At 54.2% G+C, this 26782-nt stretch overlaps 2 protein-coding genes across 6 annotated transcripts in view; one reads left to right on the top strand and one right to left on the bottom strand.

Moving 5' to 3' along the window:
- The window catches only part of STKLD1 (serine/threonine kinase like domain containing 1), a 30453-nt gene extending 17027 nt beyond the window's left edge, over positions 1–13426 (top strand). Inside the window, exons 3-14 of one of the 3 annotated variants that reach the window (XM_077967237.1) lie at positions 1121–1239; positions 2395–2558; positions 3973–4103; positions 4765–4848; positions 7809–7925; positions 9292–9432; positions 10426–10572; positions 11243–11371; positions 11464–11592; positions 12305–12445; positions 12767–12846; positions 13168–13426. In XM_077967237.1, the coding sequence (XP_077823363.1) occupies positions 1121–1239; positions 2395–2558; positions 3973–4103; positions 4765–4848; positions 7809–7925; positions 9292–9432; positions 10426–10572; positions 11243–11371; positions 11464–11592; positions 12305–12445; positions 12767–12846; positions 13168–13257 (1472 nt within the window). In that variant the 3' untranslated portion in view covers positions 13258–13426. Of the gene's footprint in view, positions 1–1120; positions 1240–2394; positions 2559–3972; positions 4104–4653; positions 4849–7808; positions 7926–9291; positions 9433–10425; positions 10573–11242; positions 11372–11463; positions 11593–12304; positions 12446–12766; positions 12955–13167 lie in introns of those variants that run through there. The other 2 variants (XM_077967238.1, XM_077967235.1) reach the window with 2 other exon arrangements.
- Positions 13427–13567: 141 nt separating this feature from the next.
- Positions 13568–26756, bottom strand: REXO4 (REX4 homolog, 3'-5' exonuclease). Of its 3 annotated transcripts, none has more exons than XM_015116444.3 (8): positions 26395–26756; positions 23078–23424; positions 20862–21005; positions 20389–20582; positions 18778–18866; positions 16272–16346; positions 15309–15383; positions 13568–14583 (listed from the first exon to the last, which is right to left on the bottom strand). In XM_015116444.3, exons 1-8 carry the CDS (start codon positions 26617–26619, stop codon positions 14464–14466), a joined length of 1269 nt encoding a protein of 422 aa, XP_014971930.3. In that variant the 5' UTR covers positions 26620–26756; the 3' UTR covers positions 13568–14463. The 3 variants fall into 3 exon arrangements, with proteins under 3 accessions (XP_014971930.3, XP_077823372.1, XP_014971931.3); XM_077967246.1 differs by having other exon boundaries at positions 23078–23246; XM_015116445.3 differs by lacking the exons at positions 20389–20582; positions 20862–21005 and having other exon boundaries at positions 23078–23246.
- Positions 26757–26782: the final 26 nt, after the last annotated feature.

Below are 26782 nucleotides of genomic sequence, written 5' to 3'. Positions count from 1 at the left end.
GGTAAGTGAGTAGATGGATGGATGGGTGGATGGGTGTGTGGTTGGAGCGGTGGGTGTGTGGGCGGATGGGTGAGTGCATGGGTTGTGGACGGATGGTTGGGTGGGTAGATGGATGGATGGGTGGGTGCGTGTGTGGATGGATGTGTGGGTGGGTGGGTGTATGGATGAATGGATGGATGGGTGGGTGTGTGGGTAGATGGGTGGGTGTGTGGATGGATGGATGGGTGGGTGAGTGAGTGAATGAGTGGGTAGGTGGGTGAGTGGATGGGTGGGTGGATGGATGGATGGATGGATGGATGGATGGATGGATGGATGGATGGATGGGGTGTGTGTGGATGGATGTGTGGGTGGGTGGGTGGGTGTATGGATGAATGGATGGATGGGTGGGTGTGTGGATAGATGGGTGGGTGTGTAGATGGATGGATGGGTGGGTGAGTGAGTGAATGAGTGGGTAGGTGGGTGAGTGGATGGGTGGGTGGATGGATGGATGGATGGATGGGGTGTGTGTGGATGGATGGGTGAACAGACAGGCAGATGGTTGTTTCTATTGGAGGTGTAGATGGCACGCGTCCTTGGTGTCCAGCTCTTTACTGTTGGGCTGGGGAATGGAGGTCCAGAGAAGGAGGGGCTGCCTGAGGCCAACCAGGGACTGATGGACTCAGAGGAGTCTGCTCTTTTGCCTCCCTGTCTGGGGTTCCAGTTTAGAAAGTAGGGCAGAGCAACTGTAACTTTGCCCCCAAGGTCCTGACATTCAGAAGGGGCAAGAAGTTTAGAGGGGTGCACAGTTTCTTGGCACGTGCCTCTTCTATCTCCTTCTACAGCCATCTTTGGCACACAGACACACCACCCATACGGGCCAACCTGGTGGGCACCCGCCAAGATGGACAGCTTCAGTGGCTCCAGATCAACACAAAGCTCCTGCTGACTGGGGCTTCTTCCTCCCCACAGTTAATATTCTCCACCTCTTCTGAGAAGAGGAGCTGCAGGGCTCGTGTTGTGTTTCAAGCTGCCTGTGAGGGGCCACCACAGGGGGATACAATGCTAGGCAGGATGACTCTTGTCAAGCCCGTGCCCCCAGGGAGCAAAGGACTCAGGGATCCCACCTTGCTCTTACCAACAGACCCCTTTCATAAGTCCTGGATGGCCCCTGAAGCCCTCAACTTCTCCTTCAGCCAGAAATCAGACATCTGGTCCCTGGGCTGCATCATTCTGGACATGACCAGCTGCTCCTTCATGGATGTGAGCTGCCCTCCCTCCCCCACACCCCACATGCTGCTCTCCATGCACCCAGGCCTGGGGAGAAGGCTTGGCCTCACCCTGCCTCCCCTCCGCATCCCTTCCCCTGACTCTCTGCAGGCTGCACAGAGCCCCCTCCTCCACCTGTGGGGGGCCTGCCCTCCTCAGAACCCCCCAGCATGCAGCACCTGCTGGGCTCTAGCAGGATGACAGCAGTGGTAATATTCAGACCATCCCACGCGACCCTCACAGCAGCCCTCCAGGTGGTGTCACTGACTCTTAATGGAAAAAAAGCCAAATTCAGGTCCCCTTGTTGAGCATGAAGGCTGCACGGAGTTGCAAGCAACAGAAACCCAGCGTGGGCCTGAACACACCCGGCTGCCTCATGCACAAGCCCCAGGCTGGTGTGGAGGCACCTTCTCTCCTCCTGCACATCCTTAGCACGTAGCTCTTTCTCTCATCCCTGCTGGGGCCCCTGCACCATGGCCACAGCCTGTGGGCAGGAAGGAGGGGAGGCAGAGGGCCCCACTGGCCCGGTGAGCACTCCGAGGTCACTCTGGCTGCAGGGAGGCAGGGAAGTCCAGCCTGTTGCTTCCTACCCTCTATATGCAGAAGAGAAAGTGGGGAAGGCCTGCCATGCCCCAAACAAGGAAGCTCCCCTTCTCCGCAGCGCCACCTGCAGGCACCGAGGTCCCCAGAAAGGACAGACACCTGACTGGGCCCAGGTCCCTCATGCTCTCCCAGACCCCCAGACTCCACCTCTGAGAAGCACCTTGCCACTCCCTTCCTTTGGAAGACTCCCAGGGAAATGAGAGCCTTCCCACTATGGAGGCTGTGTGACATCCTGGAGCGTGACCCTGGACACGCTCACACTCTGTGAAATGGGCATGCTGTCTTACTGGCTGGGTCTAGATCAGGGGGCTTCTTGGCAGGACTCTACCCTGGGAGACAACCCTCTGGCTTCTCCGAAACTCCATTTCTTCTTATGGAAGAGCTCGGGGCCCCTGGGGTCTCTGGGCATTATTGTAGGCAGTGGCCACACCTGGATCTCCCTGGTCTCCTCCTGGATTTCTTGGTCCCTGGTCGCCCTCTGCCCATGCTGGGGCCTAGTTTCCATTTACTTAAGGTAATGCACAGAGCTGTCCTCTCTCCGTGCAGAGCACAGAAGCCATGTATCTGCGGAAGTCCCTCCGCCAGAACCCGGGCAGCCTGGAGACCGTCCTGAAGACAATGGAGGAGAAGCAGATCCCGGATGCAGAAACCTTCGGGAATCTTCTGCCCGGGATGCTCCAGATCGACCCCTCGGATCGAATAACGATAAAGTGAGCTCAGGGTCGGGGTTTATTTTAACCTATGGATTTATCTTTCAACATCTCTCCACCCTAATACAGACACAACTAGTTGGCTTTGTAACACCTCAAAGAACTCCATCACAGACGCCCTGATTATCCCTGCACTGCTGGGCTTTTCCCAGTTCTGGCACTCCCAAACTGTGCTGCGGCGAGTGATCCCAAATGCACCTCTCTGAGCACTGGAGGGAGCAGACTGACTCCCAGAAGGCACAGGAGGCACAGCCTCCAGGACCCACGACACTTTTAGGGTTCCAGAAAAAAATTTTCATTCTACGTTAAAAAAAAAATTCCTAAAGACAGTGGTCACCTTTAAAATTTTCATTCTAACTTATTTTAAAATCAGAAGACAAGAGTAAATACATAACACTGGCCGGGTGCAGTGGTTCATGCCTATAATCCCAGCACTTTGGGAGGCCAAGGCGGGCAGATCAATTGAGCTCAGGAGTTCGAGTGTAGCCCGGGTAACATGGCGAAATCCCTGTCTCTATTAAAAATACAAAAAAATTAGCTGGGTATAGTGGTGCATGCCTGTGTTCCCAGCTACTGGGGAGGCTGAGGCAGGAGGATCGCTCGAGCCCAGGAGGCAGAGGTTGCAGTGAGCCAAGATCGCGCCACTGCACTCCAGCCTGGGCGACAGAGCGAGACTCCATCTCAAAAATAAAAAAGAATCCAGGCCAGGCACAGTGGCTCACACCTGTAATCCCAGCACTTTGGGAGGCCCAGGTGGGTGGATCACTTGAGGTCAGGTGTTCGAGACCAGCCTGGCCAACAGAATGAAACCCCGTCTCTACTAAAAATAGAAAAAAAATTAGCCGCGCGTGGTGGCAGGCACCTATAGTCCCAGCTGCTCGGGAGGCTGAGGCAGGAGAATTGCTTGAACCCAGGAGGCGGAGGTTGCAATGAGCCGAGATCGTGCCACGGCACTCCAGCCTGGGCGACCAGAGTGAAACTCCATCTCAAAAAACAAACAAACAAACAAAAAAACGAACAAAAAACAAAAAAAAACCCAACACTATAGCAAGGAATCCAGCCTGGGTCATATCCATCTTTATACCAATGCAGTTGTAAAATCTGGGTTTTCATGTTTCCATGGAGGCAGGGGACCACAAGGGCAAAAGTGCCAGGGCCCGGGACTGTCCCCCAGCTCTATGAGCTGAGGCCGTGCCTCCGTGGAGTACTTCCCTGGGTGTGGAATTACTGGGGTGCTTGCCAGACACACTGGGAACACTATGAGAGACCCTGCCAAATGCATCCCAAAACAGCGAGGTCAGTGTCCGGCGTCCGCACCGATGGGCAGCCCGGAGCCGGAGGCAGAGGGAGAGCCCCACGGGGAGGCGGCAGGGGGCGCTGCTGGGTTACTCAGCCCTCTCTGCTCCTCTGCTAGGGACGTGGTGCACATCACCTTCTTGAGCGGCTCCTTCAAGTCATCATGCATCTCTCTGACCCTGTACCGGGAGACGGTGCCTGCGTCCATCACCGACATGCTGTTAGAAGGCAACGTGGCCAGCATTTTAGGTGATGTGATGCTGGGGACACACAGCTCCTGTCCATGGCCTTGGCATCCTGTTGTTTAGTTCCAGAGGGTTCATTATTTATGCCCCTGGCCTTGCTCCACGCGCACGACCAGTGGGTAGGAACAGTTTCCCTCCATCCATCCCTACACACTGCCCAGGACACCGCTCTGCTCAAATACCCTCCATAGCTCCCAACTACCTATAACACAAAGTTCCTCTCCAAAGCCTGGCCCCCACCTGTTTTCCCTCCACTCCTGCTACACAAATCCTCCATGTAGCTCAGTGGCCTAGTCACTGCCCGCGCCTCCCACAACCCTCTGCTTTTGCTTCCACAGCCTGGGTGGCACACAGTGGTCCTGGGGTGTCTTCCTCACACAGCACCACTTCCTGTGTGCCTCCTATGTGCCTGGGATGAGCGGAAGTGCGCTCCACTCTTTGTGTGCTCCAAGACAGAGACTTGGGTTCTATCAAGGAAAAGTCGCTTGGTCTCAGTGGCCTCATCTGTAAAGTGGGGATGGTAACAGCCCCTCCCTCTCATCCTGAACCTGTAGATCTGAGGAGGGGATGCACACACAGCAGCCAGGCCAGTGTGGTGCCGAGAGACAGGGCCCTGAGGCCCTGGTCCTCAGAAAGGTCCCTCCCCTGCCTTCCTGTCCCTGCAGAGGTCATGCAGAACTTCTCTGGCTGGCCCGAAGTCCAGTTCAGGGCCATGAAGAGGCTTCTGAAAATGCCTGCAGATCAGCTAGGTAGGCCACACCCTGCACCTCTTTCCCAGCTGCTCCCCTAGGGGCAGAAGCTATGGTCCAGCCCGCGGGGAGCTGGGGCTGGCCCTCACCCTGGGCTCTCCTTGCCAGTGCTTTAGTGCAGCATGGAGGTGTGCATGTGTCCCCAGAAGTGTCCCGTGTCTCTGCTATCCGCCTGGGGAAGGCAGCAGAGAAGGGGAATGGGTGGCGTAGCAGCCCTCACATGATTTTAATGGAGCCATAGACATCCCATCTACCTCACTGTCTCTATGAGGGGTATGTGAGTTGTTTCTCAGTTTCCACTATTATGAATGATACTGGAACAGACACCCTGGTGTATATGTATCTGTGCGCTTATGTTTCTGTAGCACAGATTCGTAGATGTTCAAGGGTGTGAATACTTTAAATTTTCATAGATACAGCAACTTGCCCACCTATTAAGAATGCATGGCCTGGCACAGTGGCTCACGCCTGTAATCCCAGCACCTTGAGGAGCCAAGGCGGGAGGACTGCTTGAGCCCAGGGGTTCGAGGCCAGCCTGGGCAACAAAGGGAGAGCCTGTTTCTACAGAAAATAAAAAAAATTAGCCAGGTGTGGTGACACAGGTCTGTTGTCCCAGCTACTCTCGAGGCTAAGGCAAGAGGATTGCTGGAGCCCAGGGAATTGAGGCTATAGTGAGATACGCTTGTGCCACCGCACTCCAGCCTAGAAGACCCTGTCTCAGAAAACAAAACCAAATTCAAAAAGGTTGTTACTGCTCATTCATGGAGAACGTTGGGAAAAGCAGTGGGTTTTTTTTTTTTTTTTTTTTTTTTTTTTTTGAGACAGGGTCTTGCTCTATCCCCCAGGCTGGAGTGCAGTGGTGTGATCTTGGCTCACTGCAACCTCCGCCTCCTGGGTTTAAGTGATTCTTCTGCCTCAGCCTCCCAAGTAGCTGGGACTACAGGTGCATACCACCACACCCGGCTAATTTTTTGTATTTTTAGTAGAGAGGTGGTTTCACCATGTTGGCCAGGCTGGTCTCAAATGCCTGATCTCAAGTGATCTGCCTGTCTCGGCCTTCCAAAGTGCTGGGATTACAGGCATGAGACACCGTGCCTCAATTTTTAAAACATTTGTGTCAAAACATACTTTCATAAAATCGTTCAACCTTTTTCACCTGCCTGAACATTACCTTCACATCCATCCATCCATCCATCCATCCATCCATCCATCCATCCACCCACCCATCCATCCATTTATCCATCCGTCCATCCATCCATCCATCCATCATCCATCCATCCATCCACCATCCATCCCATCCATCCACCATCCATCCCATCCATCCATCCATCCATCCATCCACCCACCCACCCACCCATCCATCCATCCATCCATCCACCCATCCATCCATTTATCCATCCGTCCACCATCCATCCATCCATCCATCCATCCATCCACCATCCATCCATCCATCCACCCACCCACCCATCCATCCATCCATCCATTTATCCATCCGTCCATCCATCCATCCATCCATCCATCCATCCATCCATCCACCCACCATCCATCCATCCATCCATCCATCCACCATCCATCCATCCATCCACCCACCCATCCATCCATCCATCTATCCATCCATCCATCCATCCATCCATCCATTCATCCACCATCCATCCACCCATCCATCCATCTACCCATCCATCCATCCACCCATCCATCCATCCACCCATCCATCCATCCATCCACCCATCCATCCATCCATCCACCCATCCATCCACCATCCATCCATCCACCCATCCATCCATCCATCCATCCATCCATTTATCCATCCGTCCATCCATCCATCAGCCCTGGATTAGGAATCCACTGAGGTTTGTTGCAGTGGCTCAGGCCTCAGAGATGACAAGGCCCAGCCCTGACCTTCGAGTAGGTGGCAGAGGCCTCATATGGGCCTAATTTACCATTCCCTCCCTCCCCTCCTCCTCCTCTTTGACCCCTTTTGTAGCTCAGCTGTGACCAGGACAGAGTCCCTGGGAAGACAGATTTTGCCTCCCTGGGGAAACTAGGGAAGCTTTTGGGCCCCATCCCAGAGGGTCGGTCTTTCCCAGCACCTGGAACCACACCTCCCTCCACATCTTGCTTAGAAATGGGCTTGCAGCTGAGCACAGTGACTCATGCCTGAAATCCCAGCACTTTCGGAGGCTGAGGTGGGCGGATCACTTGAGATCACGAGTTCAAGACCAGCCTGGCCAACATGGTGAAACCCTGTCTCAACTAAAAATACAAAAATTAGCCAGATGTGGTGGCGCATGCATGTAATCTCAGCTACTTAGGAGGCTGAGGCAGGAGAATCGCTTGAACCCAGGAGGGGGAGGTTGTGGTGAGCCGAGATGAAGCCACAGAAAAGCCTGGGTGACAGAGTGAGACTCTGTCTCAAAAAAAAAAAAAAAAAAAAAAAAAAAAAAAAGGTGGGGTGGGGCACTTGCTTTGCTCCGCACTCCGGGTGCCAGGACTTCATCCTTGTTGCTCTCATGAGCCTACAGTGGAGGGATGGCTGCCTGGCCACTGCCCCTCACCCAGTCCCCAGCCCACAACAGTTCCTGGCAGTGGCAGGGTGGATAGAGCCCACCCACGCCCACCCTCGAGGCAGTTGCAGCCAAGGGCTCTGGAGTAGACTGGCTGGTTTTAAACTGCTATAGAGCAGGTGCTTTCATCACACTGACCTCAGGTTCCTCATCTGCACAAGGAGGGCAGTCCCGGGAGGGGCTACTTCACAGGGCTGTGGGCAGCACAGAACATGTACCCGTGGCAGACAGGGCATGCACTCCACGGACCTAGCACTAATCCTCATTGTCCTTCCCCCTTCTATTCATCCACCTAGGGCCCTGCCGGCTCCCACCAGCCCCCGGGGGCCCTGGTCTGCTCTATACGCCCCCGACCTGGCCCAAAATGAGTCTCCCCTGTGCCGCCCACCCTGCCAGGTCTGCCGTGGCGCCCGGAGCTGGTGGAGGTGGTGGTCACGACCATGCAGCTGCATGACAGGGTCCTTGACATCCAGCTGTGTGCCTGCTCCCTGCTGCTGCACCTCCTGGGCCAAGGTGGGTGCCAAACCAGGCCAGGTGGGGTCGGGGAGGCTGTGCGCTGCTTCCTGCAGCTGTGCCTCCTGCGCCAAGGTGGGCACCGGGCCGGGTGGGTTGGGGGAATCCATGCCCTGCTCCCTGCTGCTGCACCTTCTAGGCCAAGGTGGATGCCAGGGCCAGGCCAGATGGGGGAGACACTCTTGGTGGCCTAGCTCCGTCCCCACCTGTTACCTGGTTGGCATCTGACCCTCTGGACAGTCCATACCATCCTGTGCCCATTGGACCCCATCCTGGATGGCAGAGGGCATAGGCCAGGAGCCTAGAGATGTGGATCCCACCCACGCCTGGTGGTGGGTGGATCACGACATCAGGAGTTCAAGACCAGCCTGATTGACATGGCGAAACACGTCTCTACTAAAGATACAAAAATTAGCCAGGTGTTGTGGTGGGTGCCTGTAGTCCCAGCCACTCAGGAGGCTGAGGCCACTTTTGCCTACTCTGTGGCCCTGGACAAGTTCCTGCTGCTCCCGCCAGTTTCCCAGCTATGAAGCGAGGAGCTGGACACGAGGTCCTCTGGAGTGGCCCTCAGGGAGGATGGGTTGCATCCTCTGAAGGGGGCTGGTAGGACAGTGCTGAGGTGATTTCACTGCCCTGATGGAAGAGGCTGGAGCTGACAGTCTGAGCCTCCTATGAGACCTGGGTTGTTTAAAAAGTTGAATTAGCTTTCATGATTTTTTTTTAAACAAAAAGTATTTAGTTACCTTTCTAGTTTTTTTTTTTTTTTTTTTTTTTTTTTTTTTTTTTTGAGATGGAGTTTTGCTCGTCACCCAGGCCGGAGTGCAGTGGCACGATCTCGGTTCACTGCAACCTCCACCTCCTGGGTTCAAGCGATTTTCCTGCCTCAGCCTCCTGAGTGGCTGGGACTACAGGCACCCACAACACCTGGCTAATTTTTGTATTTTTAGTAGAGACGTGTTTCGCCATGTCAGGCAGGCTGGTCTTGAACTCCTGATGTCGTGATCCGCCCACCTCAGCCTCCCAAAGTGCTGGGATTACAGGCATGAGCCACCATGCCCGCCCACCTTTCCAGTTTCACTGTTGAAGTTTGGAGTTCCATACAACGTTGAAATTGTGTTCACTGCTGCCTGGCCGGCTCCCACGGACCAGGATGGGTGGCCTGGCCAGGCAGGGCTCCCCTCCAGCCCTTCACTCCATTAGGGCACACGGATTCACGGAGGCCTGCTCTAGGCCAGGAGAACAAGGCAGACCTCGCTTTCCTTCATGCAAAGTAGAGATGCTATCCCCCAGCCTGTGAGCCTCGTGTGTCTCGTCCCACGCCCCAGCTGTGGGGCTAACCCTAGGCGTCTTCCTCTGGCCCGAGCAGCGATGGTGCACCACCCAGAAGCCAAGGCTCTCTGTAACCAAGCCATCACCTCTGCCGTGCTGAGTGCTCTTTGGAGCTACCCCGAGGAGGAGTCACTCCTTGTCTTGGTCTACAGCCTGCTCGCCATCACCACAACCCAGGGTGTGTCTGCCAGCCACCTCGTGCCCCACCCACACTCCAGGACAGCCCTTCCCAGGGGTCTCGGGAAGGGTTGGTTTGGGGTACAGGTGGGTTGGACAGGACAGTGCTGGGCCTCCTCCTGAGATGCACAGCGGCATTTGGCCATCTTCATTCGGTCACCCCAAATGCTGGTCGCATCCTTTTCTATCTTGATGACAAGCTTCCACTCTTGAAGTCACTGGTTCCCTCTACAGACATGCCAGGCGCGGCTGTGGGCTTCACACCAATGACATCTATTTGCCACACTTCCTGCCCCTTCTGGGAGGCTGGAGGGCAAATGCCCTGTCTCCATTCCATAGGGCCCAGTAGGCTTCCGAAGCCACCAGCCAGGACTGTGGGAAGGAGAGGGCCACACAGAGCGTTCACAGCCTCACCCACAAATCGGGTGGGCACTGTTCTCCCCAACAGGAAGCTGGGCCTTGAGAGAGCCTAAGGACAGCCGCCAGGAATCCCATGCAGCGGGGGTCAGGGCTGGGTCCCAGCACCCTCTTTACTGCATAGACTGGATAGCTGATCATACACAACTGATCTCACTTTTGGGAGTGAAAGGAGGCACTAGGAATAGATGTCAAATGGAACCATTAGGCAAAATGGATGTCAGTTCATCCTACCAGGATAGGGCCCCGTCACGGTTCCATCCTGGAAGGCACAGTCCGGCTCTGTGGGCCCAGGAGGCAGGGCCAGGCCCCCTGGATGGGAAGCTACAGAGGTCAGACCCAGCCTGGCAGTAGGATGGCAGCTTATTGGGACTGGTAGCCCACGAGATGGACAGACTCCTCTGGGGCCAGTCCCATGTCCTCCTGTTCAGGGCTCCGTTGAGTGCACATGACTTGGCCCAGAGCAGGCACCCCCCAGATCGCAGGTCAAATGGGACTGCAGTGCCCAAGGACAACAAAGGCAGGAAGGCTTCCTGGAGGGAGGGGCCCTGGGGCCCTCATTCTGGCCCACCCACAGAGTCACAGTCAGAGTCAGAGTCAGTGTCAGAGGAGCTGCAGAACGCCGGGCTGCTGGAGCACATCCTGGAGCACCTCAACAGCTCCCTCGAAAGCAGGGACGTCTGCGTCAGTGGCCTGGGCCTGCTCTGGGCCCTCCTGCTGGATGGTGAGGGGCCCTCCTCCTGCTGTCCCACTGGGGCTGGGAGCCCTCCCCCAGTCGCTCCCCAACTACCCCTGAGAGCCTTTGAGGACCTCCATGTCCTGTCCCCGAAGCACAACAGCCATGGTCTGGGAAAGGCTCTTCTGAGAGCCTGCAACAGAAGAAAATCAAGGAGCAGAGAGAGAGAAGGTGGGGGAGGAAAGGCCTTCTGGCAGAGGCCAGGCTTCAGGACTTCTTGCCCAATGGGCAGACCCCTCAGTTTTAAGTGCCTCCTGCCCCAGGGAAACGTCCTGGAATTTTCCAGGCAGTCCTGGTTCCAGGGGACAGCAGTAGTGCTGGATGCCGTTTTGATTTTTGATTCACAGTAGGGGGGCCCTCCGGCCTGTGCTGTTTCCCCTCCTCTAGACCCCATCTTGGCACTCCAGTGCCCCAGGAAAAAGAGGGCTCCAAACCATGGAAAGCCCAGGAAACCCAAAAACCCTGCCAGCACCCAAAGTGTGGGATTCTCCAAGCCTCTCCTGGGCTAATCCCCGCAACTGTCTGAGGACAGCTGACCTCTCCCACCCCCTTTCTGTTCTTGTCCTTAGTTGGAGGAAGGCAGCAGATTGGGGGTGGAAGGCCCCCCTGCACACAACCAAGGCCTGGGTGTCCCCTTCCATCCCTGTCCTGGTTCCAGGTATCATTGTGAACAAGGCCCCTTTGGAGAAGGTCCCGGACCTCATCAGCCAGGTGTTCGCCACCTACCCTGCGGATGGGGAAATGGCGGAAGCCAGCTGCGGAGTCTTCTGGCTGCTGTCCCTACTGGGTGAGCTGGGTGGGCGCCCTGGGCCCCTGGAGCTGGGAGCCGTGGGCCTCGCGCACACAGCAGGTACAAAGCAGCCTGGCCCCTTTCCACAGGCTGCATCAAGGAGCAGCAGTTTGAACAGGTGGTGGCGCTGCTCCTGCAAAGCATCCGGCTGTGCCAGAACAGAGTCCTGCTGGTGAACAATGCCTACCGGGGACTGGCCAGCCTGGTGGAAGTGTCAGGTGAGCCTGGGGACAGGACGAGGCTGCCACCTACAGGTGGGGACAAGAATCAGCCTCCATCAGTTATATCTGCCAGGTGCCACAAACCAAAAAACAGAAGCAACAAATCAAAAAGGAAAATAAATTTAAAACGATGTAAAGTCCAGTCATCCAGAAATCACCATCAAGACTTCTATGCACACTTGATGAATTCTACCTCTGCATTATGCTACCCTGTGACCCTCTCTCTGTCCATAAACACGTCACATCTGCACGTTTCCCAACATGCAGGCACACCATGACTGATCAAAACAGCTCTGGAGTCGGCGTCTCCAATTCCCCACAACACAAACCCTGCCTGTTACTCAGCAAGACAGGCTGGGCCCGGTGCTGAGCACAGCACAACCGAGGCTCGACCCACAGCACAGTCCTTCGGAGAGCACCTGGGGCCCAGCCCAGACTCCAGCTGGTGCCTAGCGACTGGGGTCATGGTCTCGACCTCTGTACTACCCAACCTTCCTCAGAGAGTGACGACGACTCCTTTGGCTCTTGTGTGACCCTATTCAGGCCATGCCATCCTGCTGGTCCGCCCAAGCTGACGGGGCCTCCTGGGTCTCTTGTCCTATCCCAGCCCCCTGTGTGTGAGCTCTGGGGTACCATCCCATCCTGGGCAGAAGGCTCTTCCCTTTCAGGGGAACAGCGGGGCATGAATTCACTCTCACCCATCCCCCAGAGCTGGCGGCCTTCAAGGTGGTGGTGCAGGAGGAGGGCGGCAGTGGCCTCAGCCTCATCAAGGAGACCTACCAGCTCCACAAGGATGACCCAGAGGTGGTGGAGAACGTGGGCATGCTGCTGGTCCACTTGGCTTCCTACGGTGAGAACCCCTTCTCGCATCACACCCCCTAGAGCCCAGTGGTCAGGGGTGCCCGCTCCCCCTGTAACTGACAGGGAAGGAGCGCACAGAAGACGGGCTCAACCCCACTTCTCAGCCCTCTGAAACTTCCCACACATTTGGCATCTCCTAAACACTAGGGGTTGTCCTGGCTGAGGGGGACGCATGGGGCTCCAGAACTGCAAGGTGGCTCTGTGCATGCCAAGCCCAAGGGGGACTGTGACCCACCCTCGTCCTTCTGGGGCTCCTGGCAAGGGGCACAGGAGGGGCTCTGGCCTCAGGACCTCCTTGCTCCACCCGCAGAAGAGATCCTGCCGGAGCTGGTGTCCAGCAGTATGAAGGCCCTGGTCCAGGAGATCAAGGAGCGCTTCACCTCCAGCCTGGTGAGTGACAGAAGCGCCTTCAGCAAACCAGGCCTCCCTCCAGGTGGAAGCCCCCAGCCGGGGTGCACCGCGTCCGGGGGCCTGGAACAGATGATTGCATGGAATTGACCTTGATCTCCACATGTATGGTTTTCAAGACTGCTCTCCCGCCTGCCCATTATCCTGTCTCTATGACTGGGCCAAAATCAATCTTCAACAGGAGGGGTCATCAGACCTCTCCAGAGTTTCCTGTCCATGACTACTGGATTGAGTCACATGAGTAACTGCTCCTGGACCCGGGAACTGTCCATGAAAACTGACCCGCCTGCTTCCTCCTTCCAGGAGCTGGTTTCTTATGCAGAAAAAGTGCTCCTGAGGCTGGAGGCGGCCACTTCTCCCAGCCCCCCGGGCAGAGAAGCAGCTCAGCCCTGATGCTGGGGAGCAGACAGACACCCCACAGGCCCCTCCTCCACGTGTGCCCTCTCCCTGCCCTTCCTTTCCATGGGTCACTGTTTCCCTTGGGGCGGCAGGGAGGGTCGTCTGGGACCAGAAGGCACACCTCACACTCCTCTTAGGTGACTAATAAAGAGGCCCAAGGCCAGTTTCTGCCTTAATCGTTTCTGGCAAGACGCCGTGACTGGCCAGTGGGGTACTTAATGCTGCAGCCTCTATAGACCTCGCCCTGGACACGGAAGTCCTTCCAGACCATTCTAGATGAGAGTCAACACTGAGCCTCCACAGGTTCCATTCAAAGTAAACATCTGCATTTATTTTAAATCACGTCCTCGGTGCGTCTGCACCTTTTCTGTCCAGCTGTCAGGTGGCCCAATAACGCCTTGGACTCCATCCCCTAGTCAGTGCCACTGGCTGTTCCTGACTCTAGTTCCCAGGGGAGTCTCAAACCGGGGCCTAGCCAAGCAGGCCACTGGCTAGCGTCACATAGCTTCTCTAGCTCAAACAGCCCAAGGTCGGCACATCTGCCGACCTCCAGGAATAACCGCGGTCACCGTGCCCAGGCGACACATCCTCGCACTATGGGGAGAAGCCTCTGCTGGGTGACCCACCAGCCAACCCTGGGCCAATTTAGATAAACGCTCAAAGTCCAAACGGCCACAGGAAGCTCCTGATGTAACACCTGTTGTGCCGGCCAGCCATGTCTCAGGAGCTGACTGCAGACACCGGGTCTGGGCCCCTCAAGCCCAGTGGAGCTTGTTATGTCCCCTGAGACAAAGGAGGAAAATGGGGCCCCCCAAGAGGAAGGTGCTGAGCACTTCACCCCAGGGTGAGTGGTCACTGAAGACGGGCGGTGACAGCACTGTACAAGCTGGCGGCCCACAGGCCCCATCCTCGCCTCGCCCAGGCAGTCAGCAGTTCGTAAAGCATGGCCAGGCATGCTCATGGCAGCCCCTGCTCCCCACCCCGACCATCAGGGTCCAAATACACATGGACAGTAAGACCAGGCCTCAGACCACAAAGTCAAGAGGAAGGGGGACGTTCTCAGTAGCACCACGCCATGCCCCTCTGCCGTGATTCCGAAAAGGTTTCACCAGAGTAGACACTGTGGGGAGATGTGATCTGTCCCTGTGACTGGTCACATTGCCTCTGTAGCGGGGCAGCAGCAGCAGCAGGGCAGGGCTGCTAGGTGTCGTCACTGCAGTGGTCTGGAGCGGTCAGCAGGGGACGCCTGTCTCGGGCCATGCTCTCCCACTCCTTCTTCACCATGATGTACAGCCTCATTGCTGCCTGGGCATCCTGAATCTAGACGACACGAAACATCCCAGCAGGTGACAAGGCATAGCTGCGGCCCAGTCAACCCCGCAATGACTGAGCCCTCCCACTAGCCACTCTGCTAGGGATGTACTGAGTGAGATGTGGACCCGGCCAAAAAATGTCACCAGGATGGGGAGGGAGGACACAACAGAAGCAGAGGGAGCAACGACCTGATGGTCCCCACACTTCTGTGACTCAGACCCCCCTTCCAGGAGAAGAAAGGGGAACCGAAAGAGGAGAAGCAACAAACACGCTGCCTTTTTAGGTTTCTGAGTGCAGGGTGATGGCAGGCTGGGCGCCGGGCACAGGGGCACAAGGACCAAGCAGACGGGCACGAAGGGCCCAAAGCGCTGAGGCCACGCTGCAGGGAGTGACTGCTCCACAGAGGCGGAGCCAGCTGCTCAACGGGCCGGTCAGGGCAGGGCTGGAGGGCTGGGGTGGGGGGGCTTTGTAATTATTTGGCAACTTTTTCTCCAAATAATGAGAATGCAGTTCTTTTGTGTTGTGTTAAATTCGTTAAATGTGCATATTTAGAACTTAACCAAAATTCCGTAACTCTGCTCTGCCATTTTTTTTTTTTTTTACCAATAGCCTCATAGGAAAAGTAGGTGCCCAGGCCCCTCCTCCCCCATGTCTGTGTCAGGTGACTCATGTCTGGTTCCTGGTGAGAAACCGCCCCAAACCCCATGGACTGCCTCCCAGGACACACTCACCGAACAGTGCTCCGCCTGCTGGACCTGGAGCCCAAGGATCTTCTCTGAAAGTAGTCGCAGAGACGGCCTTCCACTCTGCAAAGGGGGAAGAGGCAGGGGGGAGCTTCTGCAGGCTCTGCCCACACAGGGTCACCGCACCCAGCAGGGAGGGGTCGGCTACTGAACATCACCCAAGCGACCTACAGTTTGCCCCTCAGTGGAGGTGCTCATGGCACTTAGGGTGGCAGCCACCAGCTGCAACCTCTTTATAACATGATGGGCTGGTGATGCACCCCATCAGCCAATCAAGGGAGAGGGCCAGGGGAGGAGTCAGCATCCCCATCGCCCATCTTGAGGCCTCCCTGCTTATTTCAAGAGGGACAGCTCTGGTCAGGCACGGTGACTCACACTTGTAATCTCAGCACTTAGGAGGCCAAGGAGGGCGGATCACTTGAGCCCAGGAGTTTGACAACAGCCAGGACAACATAGCAAGACCCTATCTCTACAAAAAAATGAAAAAATCAGCCAGGGGTGGTGGCATATGCCTGCAGTCCCAGCTATTTCAGACGCTAAAGTGGAAGGACTGCCTGAGCCTGGGAGGCGGCAGTTACGGTGAGCCGAGATCATGCCACTGCACTCCACCCTGGGTGACAGAGCAAGACCCTGACTTAAAAAAAAAAAAAAAGGAGGATGAAGAACAGCTGTGCCCTTGGCACCCTCTAGAGTAGATATGACAGTGGCACCAGGCCCTTAGTCAGTGACCCTGTTTCAGAGGTTAGAGTGGAAGTAACTTGCCCTCCGTTGCAATCATTTTTAAGGTCAGCAATTAGCAGAACTCTATTTTTAAACATTCCTTCTAGTTTTAAAGGTTAAAAGGAAAAATAAAATCCCTTTAACCAACAAGTCAGCCACCAGTGACCAGAAACAATGAAGTGACCAGCAAAACAGAAATACGGTATCTTGAGTCACACTCATTTTAAGTACCTTTACTTGACTCTTGAAAGGTTTATATTTCTGTGTGTCTCGAATCTTCTTTTTTGGATGATCAAGAAACAGTACCTAGAAAAAGAAAATATAATGATAATCATTTTCATTTTTGGTTTATAGTAGCAGAACCCCCTCCCCCCGCCACCTTTTACAAGTAACATCTTTGTGTGTGTGTGACATAGTCTTGCTCTGTCACCCAGGCGGGAATGCAGTGGCTCAATCTTGGCTGACTGCAACCTCCGCCTCCAGGTTTCAAGTGATTCTCCTGCCTCAGCCTCCTGAGTAGCTGGGATTACAAGTGCCCGCCACCACGCCTGGCTGATTTCTGTTATTTTTCAGTAGAGACAGGGTTTTGCCATGTTGGCCAGGCTGGTCTCAGAACTCCTGACTTCAGGTGACCCACCTGACTCGGCCTCCCAAAGTGGTGGGACTACAGGTGTGAGCCACCGTGGCTGCCCTGCAAGTAACATCTTGTAGGGAATCCAAGCATGTCACACACACACGAAACGAGGCACTGATACGAACTTAAACTCCATGAGGAAATTTATCACACTGACTTAAGCATCATGATGCCCAACAGTCAGAGACAATAAAAACAAAATCTTGAAATCAAGGAAGAAGGAGAAAAACAGTCAACAATTAACCAGCAACCAACTTTTTCCTATATTATACTTGTATCTTGAGTTGGTTCTGCACATCAGGAAGTTGGAAATAACACATTATAACAGCTCATCTTGCAATCTTAGCATGCAATCTTTTTTTTTTTTTTGAGACAAGAGTCTCGCTCTGCCACCCAGGCTGGAGTGCAGTGGCGCGATCTCGGCTCACTACAAGCACCGCCTCCTGGGTTCACGCCATTCTCCTGCCTCAGCCTCCCGAGTAGCTGGGACTACAGGTGCCCGCCACCATGCCCGGCTAATTTTTTGTATTTTTTAGTAGAGACGGGGTTTCACCATGTTAGCCAGGATGGTCTTGATCTTCTGACCTCATGATCTTCCCGCCTCAGCCTCCCAAAGTGCTGGGATTACAGGCGTGAGCCACCGCACCCAGTCTCTCTTTTTTTTTTTTTTTTGATAGGCTCTCACTCTGTCACCTGGGCTTCAGTGCTATGGGGTAATCATGGCTCCCCGCAGCCTTGACCTCCTGGGCTCAACTGATCCTTCCACCCCAGCCTCCTGAGTAGCTGGGGCAACAGGCACACGCCACCACACCTGGCTAATTTAAAAATTTTTTACAGAGATGGGGTCTCCCTGTTACTCAGGCTGGTCTCTAACTCCTGGCCTCAAGCAATCCTCCAGCCTCAGCCTCCCAAAAACCTGTGATTACAGACCTGAGCCACTGTGTCTGGTCCTTAGCATAATCTTCAAGAAAGACTTAAACATGTGTTGCACAAGTTACCAGGGATGGAGCCAGAGTCAGGAGGGAAGGACAAGTTACCACAGTGGCAGTCTCTGAGGGGATATGACAGGAGCACACAAGACTTTCTGTGAGGATATTGCCCGGGTGGTTCTCATCTCAGTTTCACCCTCTATAAACAAGCATGAACACCGCTGGCATCTTTAATGGATTCAAGAGATCTCTATAGTGCCATAACGGGAGCACCACAGCGGGAGCACCACAGCGGGAGCACTACAGCAAAGGCTGCTGCTGGACCATTAGCATCTCTGCCACTTCCTTCTGAACGGCTTCAAGCTCCTCACCACACCCAAGTGCTTCAAGCCGGTGGGCAGAGGTGAGAACTTAAGAACTATCTCTCCCATCTAGCAGACTGGCCTCCCCACTGTTCCCACTGTGTCCTTTAAACCAACATCCAGGCATTTGGCCATAAACTCAAAGTGACCCCCACCCTGTTCTCCTGTAAATACACACATACTCGCTCTGCCTGACTCTTCATTCCTGCCTCGGATGACCAGGGGATGACGGGCTGCCCTCCCCACCCATGAGGCCTGCCCTGCCCAGGGTCTGTGTATGTCTTTGAACTTGTTTCCCACAGTGCTGGTGTCTGAATTTGCACCTTCCATCTGAACAGCCAGGGGCTGCCCCAGGCGGGATTTTCCGGGGATGCCAGGAAGAAGGCAAAGGCAAGCTCCCAGGGCCAGGGTGATGGTCAGGCAGGCGTAACCTGAACACGGGTCACAGGGCATCTGCCAGGATAAACTAGTTTCCTGCAGAGGGACCCTGGTCACGTATAGGACAACTGGGCATTAGGCCCTCCTCCAGGTAAAAGAGGTATCAGCACCTTCATTTCTTGTTAGGGTGGGATTGCCAGCTGCTCTGGTACGGGAACCCCCAGTTTTGCTGGGGGCTCTCAAAACAAGAGCCTCACATTGTTCCTAAAACACAGTAAGAACTCAGCACATGGTATGTGATATTATTACCAAAGTATTCCCAACACAGGGCACAAACTCAACCATTTTAAAAACCTCCACAACACAGCACAAGGAGGTGAGTGAAACACGCAAGGAGCAGGGGCAGGCCGAGTCCCCAGGAGGGAACCCAGTACCTTCAGGTCATTATGCAGAGCGTGTCCCACTAGAATTCTGCCCTTCAGCATCTCTGCCACTTCCTTCTGGACAACTTCAAGCTGTTCTCCTGGAAAATCAACACAAAGAAGCGGTTTTTTGCAACACACACATCACCATCATTCTTAGAGGCGGCAGCCCCGCTCCCACCTCTGGCCAGCCCTAAGACAAAGGGTCAGGCCAGCAATGCCACTGTGGAGGGTGACTCGAAGCCACCACATCCACCCACCCCCCTGGGAGAAGTGCCTTGTGGGCCCCTGGCAGGGGTGGCTGCGAGGACCACCTCTGAGGAGAGGAATAAAGTGCTCCTCACAGTCTGCAAAGTCGGCTCGTGGCTGGAGGAGAGCATATGTTGAGTGTAGGCACTGAGAAACTTTTAGAGCCGCCTGGCAGCGCGGTTCTGCCTATTCAACCTCATAATTTACTTGACAATTTTCCTAATGGAAATAAAAACAAAACTGCCCCCACAAAAACGGGCAGAGATGTGTTGCCCTAGGCCCTGGGCTCCAGAGGCAGCCCTGCCTGCTTTTGGGGACCACCCCAACACCAATCCCACCTGTACTTCCCAAACAGGGCTTACTAGACCAAGGGTGGCCCGAGCCAAGTAGGACCAGCTAATTTTTTAAAAACGTCTTTTAGAAGGCCAGGCGCGGTGGCTCATGCCTGTAATCCCAGCACTCTGGGAGGCCGAGGTGGGCAGATTACCTGAGGTTGGGAGTTCGAGACCAGCCTGACCAACATGAAGAAACCCTGTCTCTAGTAAATACAAAATTGGTAGGGCGTGGTGGCACATGCCTGCAATTCCAGCTACTCAGGAGGCTGAGGCAGGAGAATCGCTTGAACCCAGGAGGCAGAGGTTGCAGTGAGCCGAGATTATGCTATTGCACTTCAGCCTGGGCAACAACAGCAAAACTCCATCTCAAAAAAAAAAAAAAAAAGGCTGGGTGCGGTGGCTCAAGCCTGTAATCCCAGCACTTTGGGAGGCCGAGACAGGAGGATCACGAGGTCAGGAGATCGAGACCATCCTGGCTAACACGGTGAAACCCCATCTCTACTAAAAAAATACAAAAAACTAGCCAGGCGAGGTGGAGGGCACCTGTAGTCCCAGCTACTCGGGAGGCTGAGGCAGGAGAATGGCGTGAACCCGGGAGGCGGAGCTTGCAGTGAGCTGAGATCGCGCCACTGCACTCCAGCCTGGGCGACAGAACGAGACTCCATCTCAAAAAAAAAGAAAATTTTTTTTTAGAAACAAGGTCTCCCTATGTCGTCCAGGCTGGACTTGAATTCCTGGGCTCAAGTAATCCTCCCTTCTTGGGCTCCTGAGTAGCTGGGACTACAGGCACGAGCCACCATGCCCGGCTACTGGCCTGGTCTTCAAGTCGGTGGACAGGAGGCAATGAAGTGCAAGGCAGAAATGGGTGTAAAGCCATCTAAGGATGCCCTTTGTATTTGAAACCCCATCGCCCCAAGAGGAGACAAGACGCATCGAAACTAGCTACAGTGAGTGTCTCAGAAGCAAAAGGGAACAAAAGGGAGAAAATGCATCCAGTTACGACTTTCCCTTCTAAGTTCCTGAGCTGCAGATGACATACCCTGCTTGAGGTTCTCAGGCCGAATCCCACTGACCGCTGTCCTATAGTCCGTCACGGGCTCGGTTGGTTTGACGTACTTATCATAAACGCACTTCCCATACTGGTTCACGATGGACACACGGGCTGCCACGCTGTCCTCCCCCTTAGGGCCCACGCCCACCATCTCACAGTCCAAGGCTAAGGCTCTTGTCAGGCTGAAGGGTAACCAAAGGCTCTAGTTTAATAAACATGGCAGGACACAGGGCTCCAGGTCAGAGCCCCAGGGATCCACAGACTAAGTGTCAGCAAGCTCTCTGCCCCGCACTCATTTGCATCCACGTGACAAGCTCTGTGTGGTCCTGGTTCTTAGCAGGACCCTGGGAGGTGCTTGCTCCATTCACCTCGGGGAGACGAAAGTATCCTCTTCCTTGAAGAAGCCCCGCCCTCTATGGCTAAGCATCCCCAGCAGAGCCCGCTCCCTGAGACCAGCGTACCCGCCGAAGGCCTGCTCTTTCACGAGGCTGAGGCTGACGCTGCCCTCGCTCTGACCCAACTGTTTCCTCGCTATCTTGGCCGCCTCTGGACCTATGGCAGCTTCGATATCCGCCGGGTCCACGTCGTCAAACCAGATGTCTTCCCTAAAAGGCAAAGGTAACAAGCTGATCACCAGAAGAGCCTAGTGCAACTGGCGGGGCGGGGCTGTGCGGCTGACTGTGCAGGTGAGTGGGGCGATGGCACGGCCTGCCTCTCCCACAGGCTGGCCCCAGACACCCCGACCGTGGCCCTGCTGCTTCTGCTATTTTGATTATCTTGACATTTTCCTTTTTTTTTTTTTTTTTGAGATGGAGTCTCACTGGGTCACCCAGCCTGGAGTGCAGTGGCACGATCTTGGCTCACTGCAACTTTTGCCTCCCAGGTTCAAGCAACTCTCTTGCCTCAGCCTCCCTAGTAGCTGGGATTACAGGCGCCCACTACCACGCTTAGCTAATTTTTTGTATTTTTAGTAGATATGGGGTTTCGTCATGTTGGCCAGGCTGGCCTTGAACTCCTGACCTCAAGTGATCCGCCCGCCTCGGCCTCCCAAAGAGCTGGGATTACAGGTGTGAGCCACAGCGCCCGGCCTCATCTCTTTTCTAATTAGAAAATACACTCATTATTTAAGATTTAGGAACACAGACAAGCACAAAGAATATAAAACAGAAACATATAACCCACCGCCCAGGTGTAATGAGTGCTAGCATTTTAATTATGAAAGCAACAGGTTCATTATCAAACACTTAGGCAACACAGACAGACACAATGCCTGTAAGATGGAAACACAGAACCCTTTGCCCTCCATACTCGGATGCTCACGCAGGTACATAACACCTGCCTGGGGAATCTGTCTCTTAGGCTAAGGTTAAATGTCATTTCCTTAGAAAAGCCCTTCCTGGACCCACTGAATGGACACGTCCCCCGACACGTCCCCCGTGTCCCAGGCTCCCAACACCTTCTCCTCACCAGATTTATCCTGACCACACTTAGGCAACAGCTGTGGTTACAGTCTGTCTACTGCACTTGACAATAAGCCTCAAGAGGAAGGAGCGGGCCCGCCTCACTGAACTCTATCCCAGACAGCCTGCCTAGCACAACACAGGGAGGCCCCCAAATGGCTCCTTCCTCAGCCGTCAGCGACCATGTCCTGAACACCCAGGCGACACGAAGCCCGCTGTGACTTATGAACACGTCACCTCCAGGTGAACCATTCAGAGATAGCCACTGACTCCTGGTCCACCCCACATGGGTGGCCAGCACAGGGTTTATTCTTTTTTTTTTTTTTTTTTTTTTTTGAGACGGAGTCTCGCTCTGTCCGCCCAGGCTGGAGTGCAGTGGCTGGATCTCAGCTCACTGCAAGCTCCGCCTCCCGGGTTCACACCATTCTCCTGCCTCAGCCTCCCGAGTAGCTGGGACTACAGGCGCCCGCCATCTCGCCCGGCTAGCTTTTTGTATTTTTTTAGTAGAGACGGGGTTTCACCGTGTTAGCCAGGATGGTCTCGATCTCCTGACCTCGTGATCCGCCCGTCTCGGCCTCCCAAAGTGCTGGGATTACAGGCTTGAGCCACCGCGCCCGGCCGGGTTTATTCTTTTAACTTGTTTTTTTTGAGTCTCACTCCATCACCCGGGCTGGAGGCAGAAGTGCAATCACAGCTCACTGCAGCCTCGACCTCCTGGGATCAAGTGATCCTCCCACCTTGGCCTCCTGAGGAGCTGGGACCACAGGCAACAGGCACCACACCTGGCTCCATCACAGGGTTGAAGTAATCACCAGGCACTGAGCCAAGAGAGCCAACCTCGCAATCTCCTTCTGACGCCACCAGGACTAACACGAGGCACAGAGGACGTCAGAAACTTGCCCCAAGCCACCCAACTGGCAAGAAGCAGGGACAGGCCTCATAGTCGGGTCTTTCTGGCTTCAGCATGCTTTCCTTCCACACACATGTACTGGCACCCACTAAATGCTGAGCTCTGCTCAACGCTTGGAAGAAGCAGGCCCTGCCTTATCATGCCCATACTCTAGGGGAATACAAGTAACAGCAAGTAAACAAGGAATAGACGACATTAGGGTAAGGTGATGGAGAGACTGCGGTGAGGCCACCAGCCTCCATAAGGAGGCAGGCCTTGGTGAAGTCGCTGCGCCTCGGTTCTCAGTGCTGAGGTGGCCGATACTTACTCGGTGGGTGGGGCCGGGGCTGCCTCCTTAGCTTTCCGCTTCTTATGCTTGATGTCCCCCCGTTCTGGAACAATATCACTATTTGTCCTTTCCTTGGTTCCTTTCTTACTGTGCTCTGCTCCACTGGCCTTGCTGCGAGGTCCTGGCGCCTTCCTGTCCATCTTGGAGCCTGAAGGAACAGAGCCCCTGCTGGCCTCTTGCTCTTTTCCTGCCGGCATCTCCTCTCCCGCCACTTGAGGTGAGGTGTCTTTTTTGTTCCGCTGGATAATTTTGGGCTTCTTTTTGGAACCCATCTGAGAGATGACAAGAGGCTTTTCTGGGGTCTGAGATTTCTGTTTCAGCAGACACTGGGACCCAAAATAAAATACAGGCTACATTTGAATTTGGAAATTACGCACAGCAGATTGAAAAAAAAACTTACGTGTGTATGTATATACACACATATACACCGATCACATCTATACAATTCCCATCCGCATCACTGAAATTCATTTTCAAACGGTTTGGAAAAAGCTTTTTCATTCTCATGAGTCACTTGTGGTGAAATGCTGTTTCTTTGCTTATCTTATTATAATGCATTTTACGCCTGCTCCTTCAGGCATACAAAATTTCAAACTCATTCCACACCTTAGGTACCTGTTGAGTGGCCGTTTGGACACCGCAGACCACTTCCTTTTTTAGTTTATCTAGAAAGAATTTTGGAGTTAACTTCCCTCACAGCTTGGGCTAACACCCCGCTACACAGAAATCACCTTTTTTTTTTTTTTTTTTTTTTTTTTTTTACAAGATTCCCTGGTTTGCTACTGCTGTGAAGGTCTCAGGGAGGTGGGGGGTGTGATAAACAAAAAGAAAAGCTTTTGTCCAGCTGGAGTGGCTGAAGAACTGCTGGCAGCCACAGCTTGGCCGTCACCCAAGCAGAGGCTCCTGCGGTCTTAGAGCCTAGCTTCCTCCCTGTGTTCAAATCTCCAGCTGCAGTGGGCTCCACCACAGTGCGATGATGAGGCGGGTGTTACTCACCTGTTCCCGTGATAGGTAAAGAACTGAAGGGCTGACTTCCTTGGATAAATTAGAAAAAACTCAAAAGTTTCCCTACAGCAAACATCCCTTCCATTCACTTATTTTGCTCTTTTCTTGGGAGAAGAGTTTAGTGTTCAAGAAATCCCACAGAACCCTGAAGCTGCCCATGGGAATTTGACTGGTCCCGTGTGTCAATACAGGAAAATCATTAGGAAAGCCTGCACTGAGATATTGTGCAGAGCATTAGGAGGTTCAAGAAGCATTTGGGGAGGCTGAGGTGGGAGGACTGCTTGAACCAGGAGTTGAAGACCAGCCTGGGCAAGAAAGTGAAACCCCATCTGTATTAGCTCATTGTGCATTGCTAGAAAGGAATACCTGTGTTTGGTAATTTATAAAGAAAACGGGTTTATTTAGCTCATGGTTTTGCAGGATGTACAAGAAGCATGGTGCCAGCATCTGCTTCTGGTGAGGCCGCAGGAAGCTTCCCATTATGGTGTAAGGTGAAGGGGGAGCAGGTGTGTTGCATGGTGAGAGAGCAAGAAAGGTGCTAGGCTCTTTTAAAACAACCAGCCCTCGAATGAACTAGCAGAGTGAGAATTTAATCATTACTGAGGGCAGGGCACCAAGTCATTCATGAGGGATCTGCCCCCATGACCCAAAACCTCCTATGGGCCCCATCTCAAACACTGGGGATCACATCTCTTTTTTGAAAAACTACTTTTTACTTTTTTTAGAGACGGAATCTCACCATGTTGCTCAGGCTGGACTTGAACTCCTGAACTCAAGTGATCCTCCTGCCTGGGCCTCCCAAAGTGCTGGGATTACAGATGTGGGCTACTCGGGAGGCTGAGGCAGGAGAATCCCTGGAGCCCAGGCAGCAGTGAGCTACGATCCTAACAGTAGCTTCAAGGGAGCTCCAAGGGATGTGGTAAGAATGTATGAGTGACACACGCGGCAGAGTGTCTGGGAGAGAGCAGGCAACCTCTAGAGAAGCGCCAGTCACTAGAGAGACAGCAGGTACAACACAGGCTTTAATTAAAGCATGGACTCCAGAGTCAGCCACCTAGCTCCCAGCCGCAATCTTAGACGATCTATTTAACCTTTTCCAGCCTAATTCCTCATCTGTGCAACAGACATGATGAAAGTGTCCACCTCACAGTCTTATTGTGGGGATTGCAACACACATGGCATAGAGCACATGGCAGAGTGCACATTTTAGGAGCTCAATTAATATTTATTTCAAGACCATAAGTGTTGCTAGAACCCTCTCTATCACATGTCTGCTATCTGCTTTTCACTTCTACACAGGGATCTTCTTTCTCCCTGTCTTGCTACACAGACCAGTGCGTTCTTTTGTTGTTGTTGTTTGAGATGGAGTCTCGCTCTGTCGCCCAGGCTGGAGTGCTGTGGCACATTCTCCGCTCACTGCACCTCTGCCTCCCGGGTTCAAGTGATTCTCCTGTCTCAGCCTCCCTAGTAGCTGGGACTACAGGTGCGCGCCACCACGCCCAGCTAATTTTTTTGTATTTCTAGTAGAGACAGGGTTTCACCATGTTGGCCAGGCTGGTCTCGAACTCCTGACCTCAGGTGATCCGCCCCCACCTCGGCCTCCCAAAGTGCTGGGATTACAGGCGTGAGCTGCCGGGCCCAGCCACCAGTGTGTTCTTTTCACTGTCCTTGGGTGGTTCATCTGGTTTCGGGATTTTTTTTTTTTTTTTTGAGACGGAGTTTCACTCTGTTGCCCAGGCTGGAGTGCAGTGACACGATCTCGGCTTACTAGAGCCTCTGCCTCCCGGGTTCAAGCGATTCTTCTGCCTCAGCCTCCCTGAGTAGCTGCGCTGGCGCGCGCCATCACACCAAGCTAATATTTTTTGTATTTGTTTAGTAGACATGGGTTTTCACCATGTTGGCCGGGCTGGTCTCGAACTCTTGACCTCGGGGGATCCGCCCGCCTCGGCCTTCCAAAGTGCTGGGATTACAGGCGTGAGGCCCCGCGCCCGGGCTGCCTTCGGGATTTTAAGCTAAATTTCTCTTTGTAAAACCTATTCCAGTTAGTTCATTATGCAAAAGGTACAAAGGTTTATCTCTGCTTTTTTGTACTTGAAATAATTCATCAATTTTATGCAAACAAGTTCGAGACCTTCCTCAACAGGCCACCTTTCTTGTGAAAAGATGTTTACAAGATTTCAATTCAAATCTGCCTTTACAGGTCCTTTTTGGGGCTACCCAAGTCTTTCCCTCCGTCGCGTTCTGCGGGAATGAGCTGCGCAGCGCTCCGCCCGGGCCCGCTCAAGCCTCACCTCTTGCAGCGCCTTCCAGTTTTGAGAAAAGTCTTCTGGTGCCTTTGGAGGTCGCACCACAACACCGGGGCCGCTTCCTGGCTTCTTGCTTACTTCCTGCGCCTTGCTTTTCCAAAACCTTTTTTTCTTCTTGTTTTTCTTCCGAGTGAGCGTCTTGACAGGACCCGGCTTAGCCACCGGGCTACTCGGGGCGCCCTTGGAGGCGGGGACCTTCGCCTTCACCATCCTGCTGCGGTCCAGCGCCTGGGCCGGCGGCCACCCGAGACCCTGGCCTCCCCGGGCCCGGCGCCGCGGCAGCACAAGGGCCTGCCCAGGCCAGGCCGAAACACACTCACCGCAGCAACCTGGCCCAGGAAAAGGCTCCGGAAGAGACCCCGCATGCGTCCAG

This window comes from Macaca mulatta, chromosome 15 (genome assembly GCF_049350105.2).
Source record: "Macaca mulatta isolate MMU2019108-1 chromosome 15, T2T-MMU8v2.0, whole genome shotgun sequence".
In the NCBI taxonomy this organism is placed as follows: Eukaryota; Metazoa; Chordata; class Mammalia; order Primates; family Cercopithecidae; genus Macaca; species Macaca mulatta.
The sequence above is the reverse complement of the archived record's forward strand: the minus strand, read 5'-3'. Positions and strand labels throughout refer to the sequence as shown.

What these genes read in the sequence shown, in the direction of transcription:
- REXO4 (XM_015116444.3), bottom strand. Translation starts at nt 26,619, where the DNA reads ATGGTGAAGGCGAAGGTCCCCGCCTCCAAGGGCGCCCCGAGTAGCCCG. An exon ending in GCCCCGGCCCCACCCACCGA is followed by an intron (nt 21,006 to 23,077) that starts GTAAGTATCGGC and finishes TTTGCCTTTTAG; the next exon opens with GGAAGACATCTGGTTTGACG. An exon ending in AAAGAGCAGGCCTTCGGCGG is followed by an intron (nt 20,583 to 20,861) that starts GTACGCTGGTCT and finishes GTTACCCTTCAG; the next exon opens with CCTGACAAGAGCCTTAGCCT.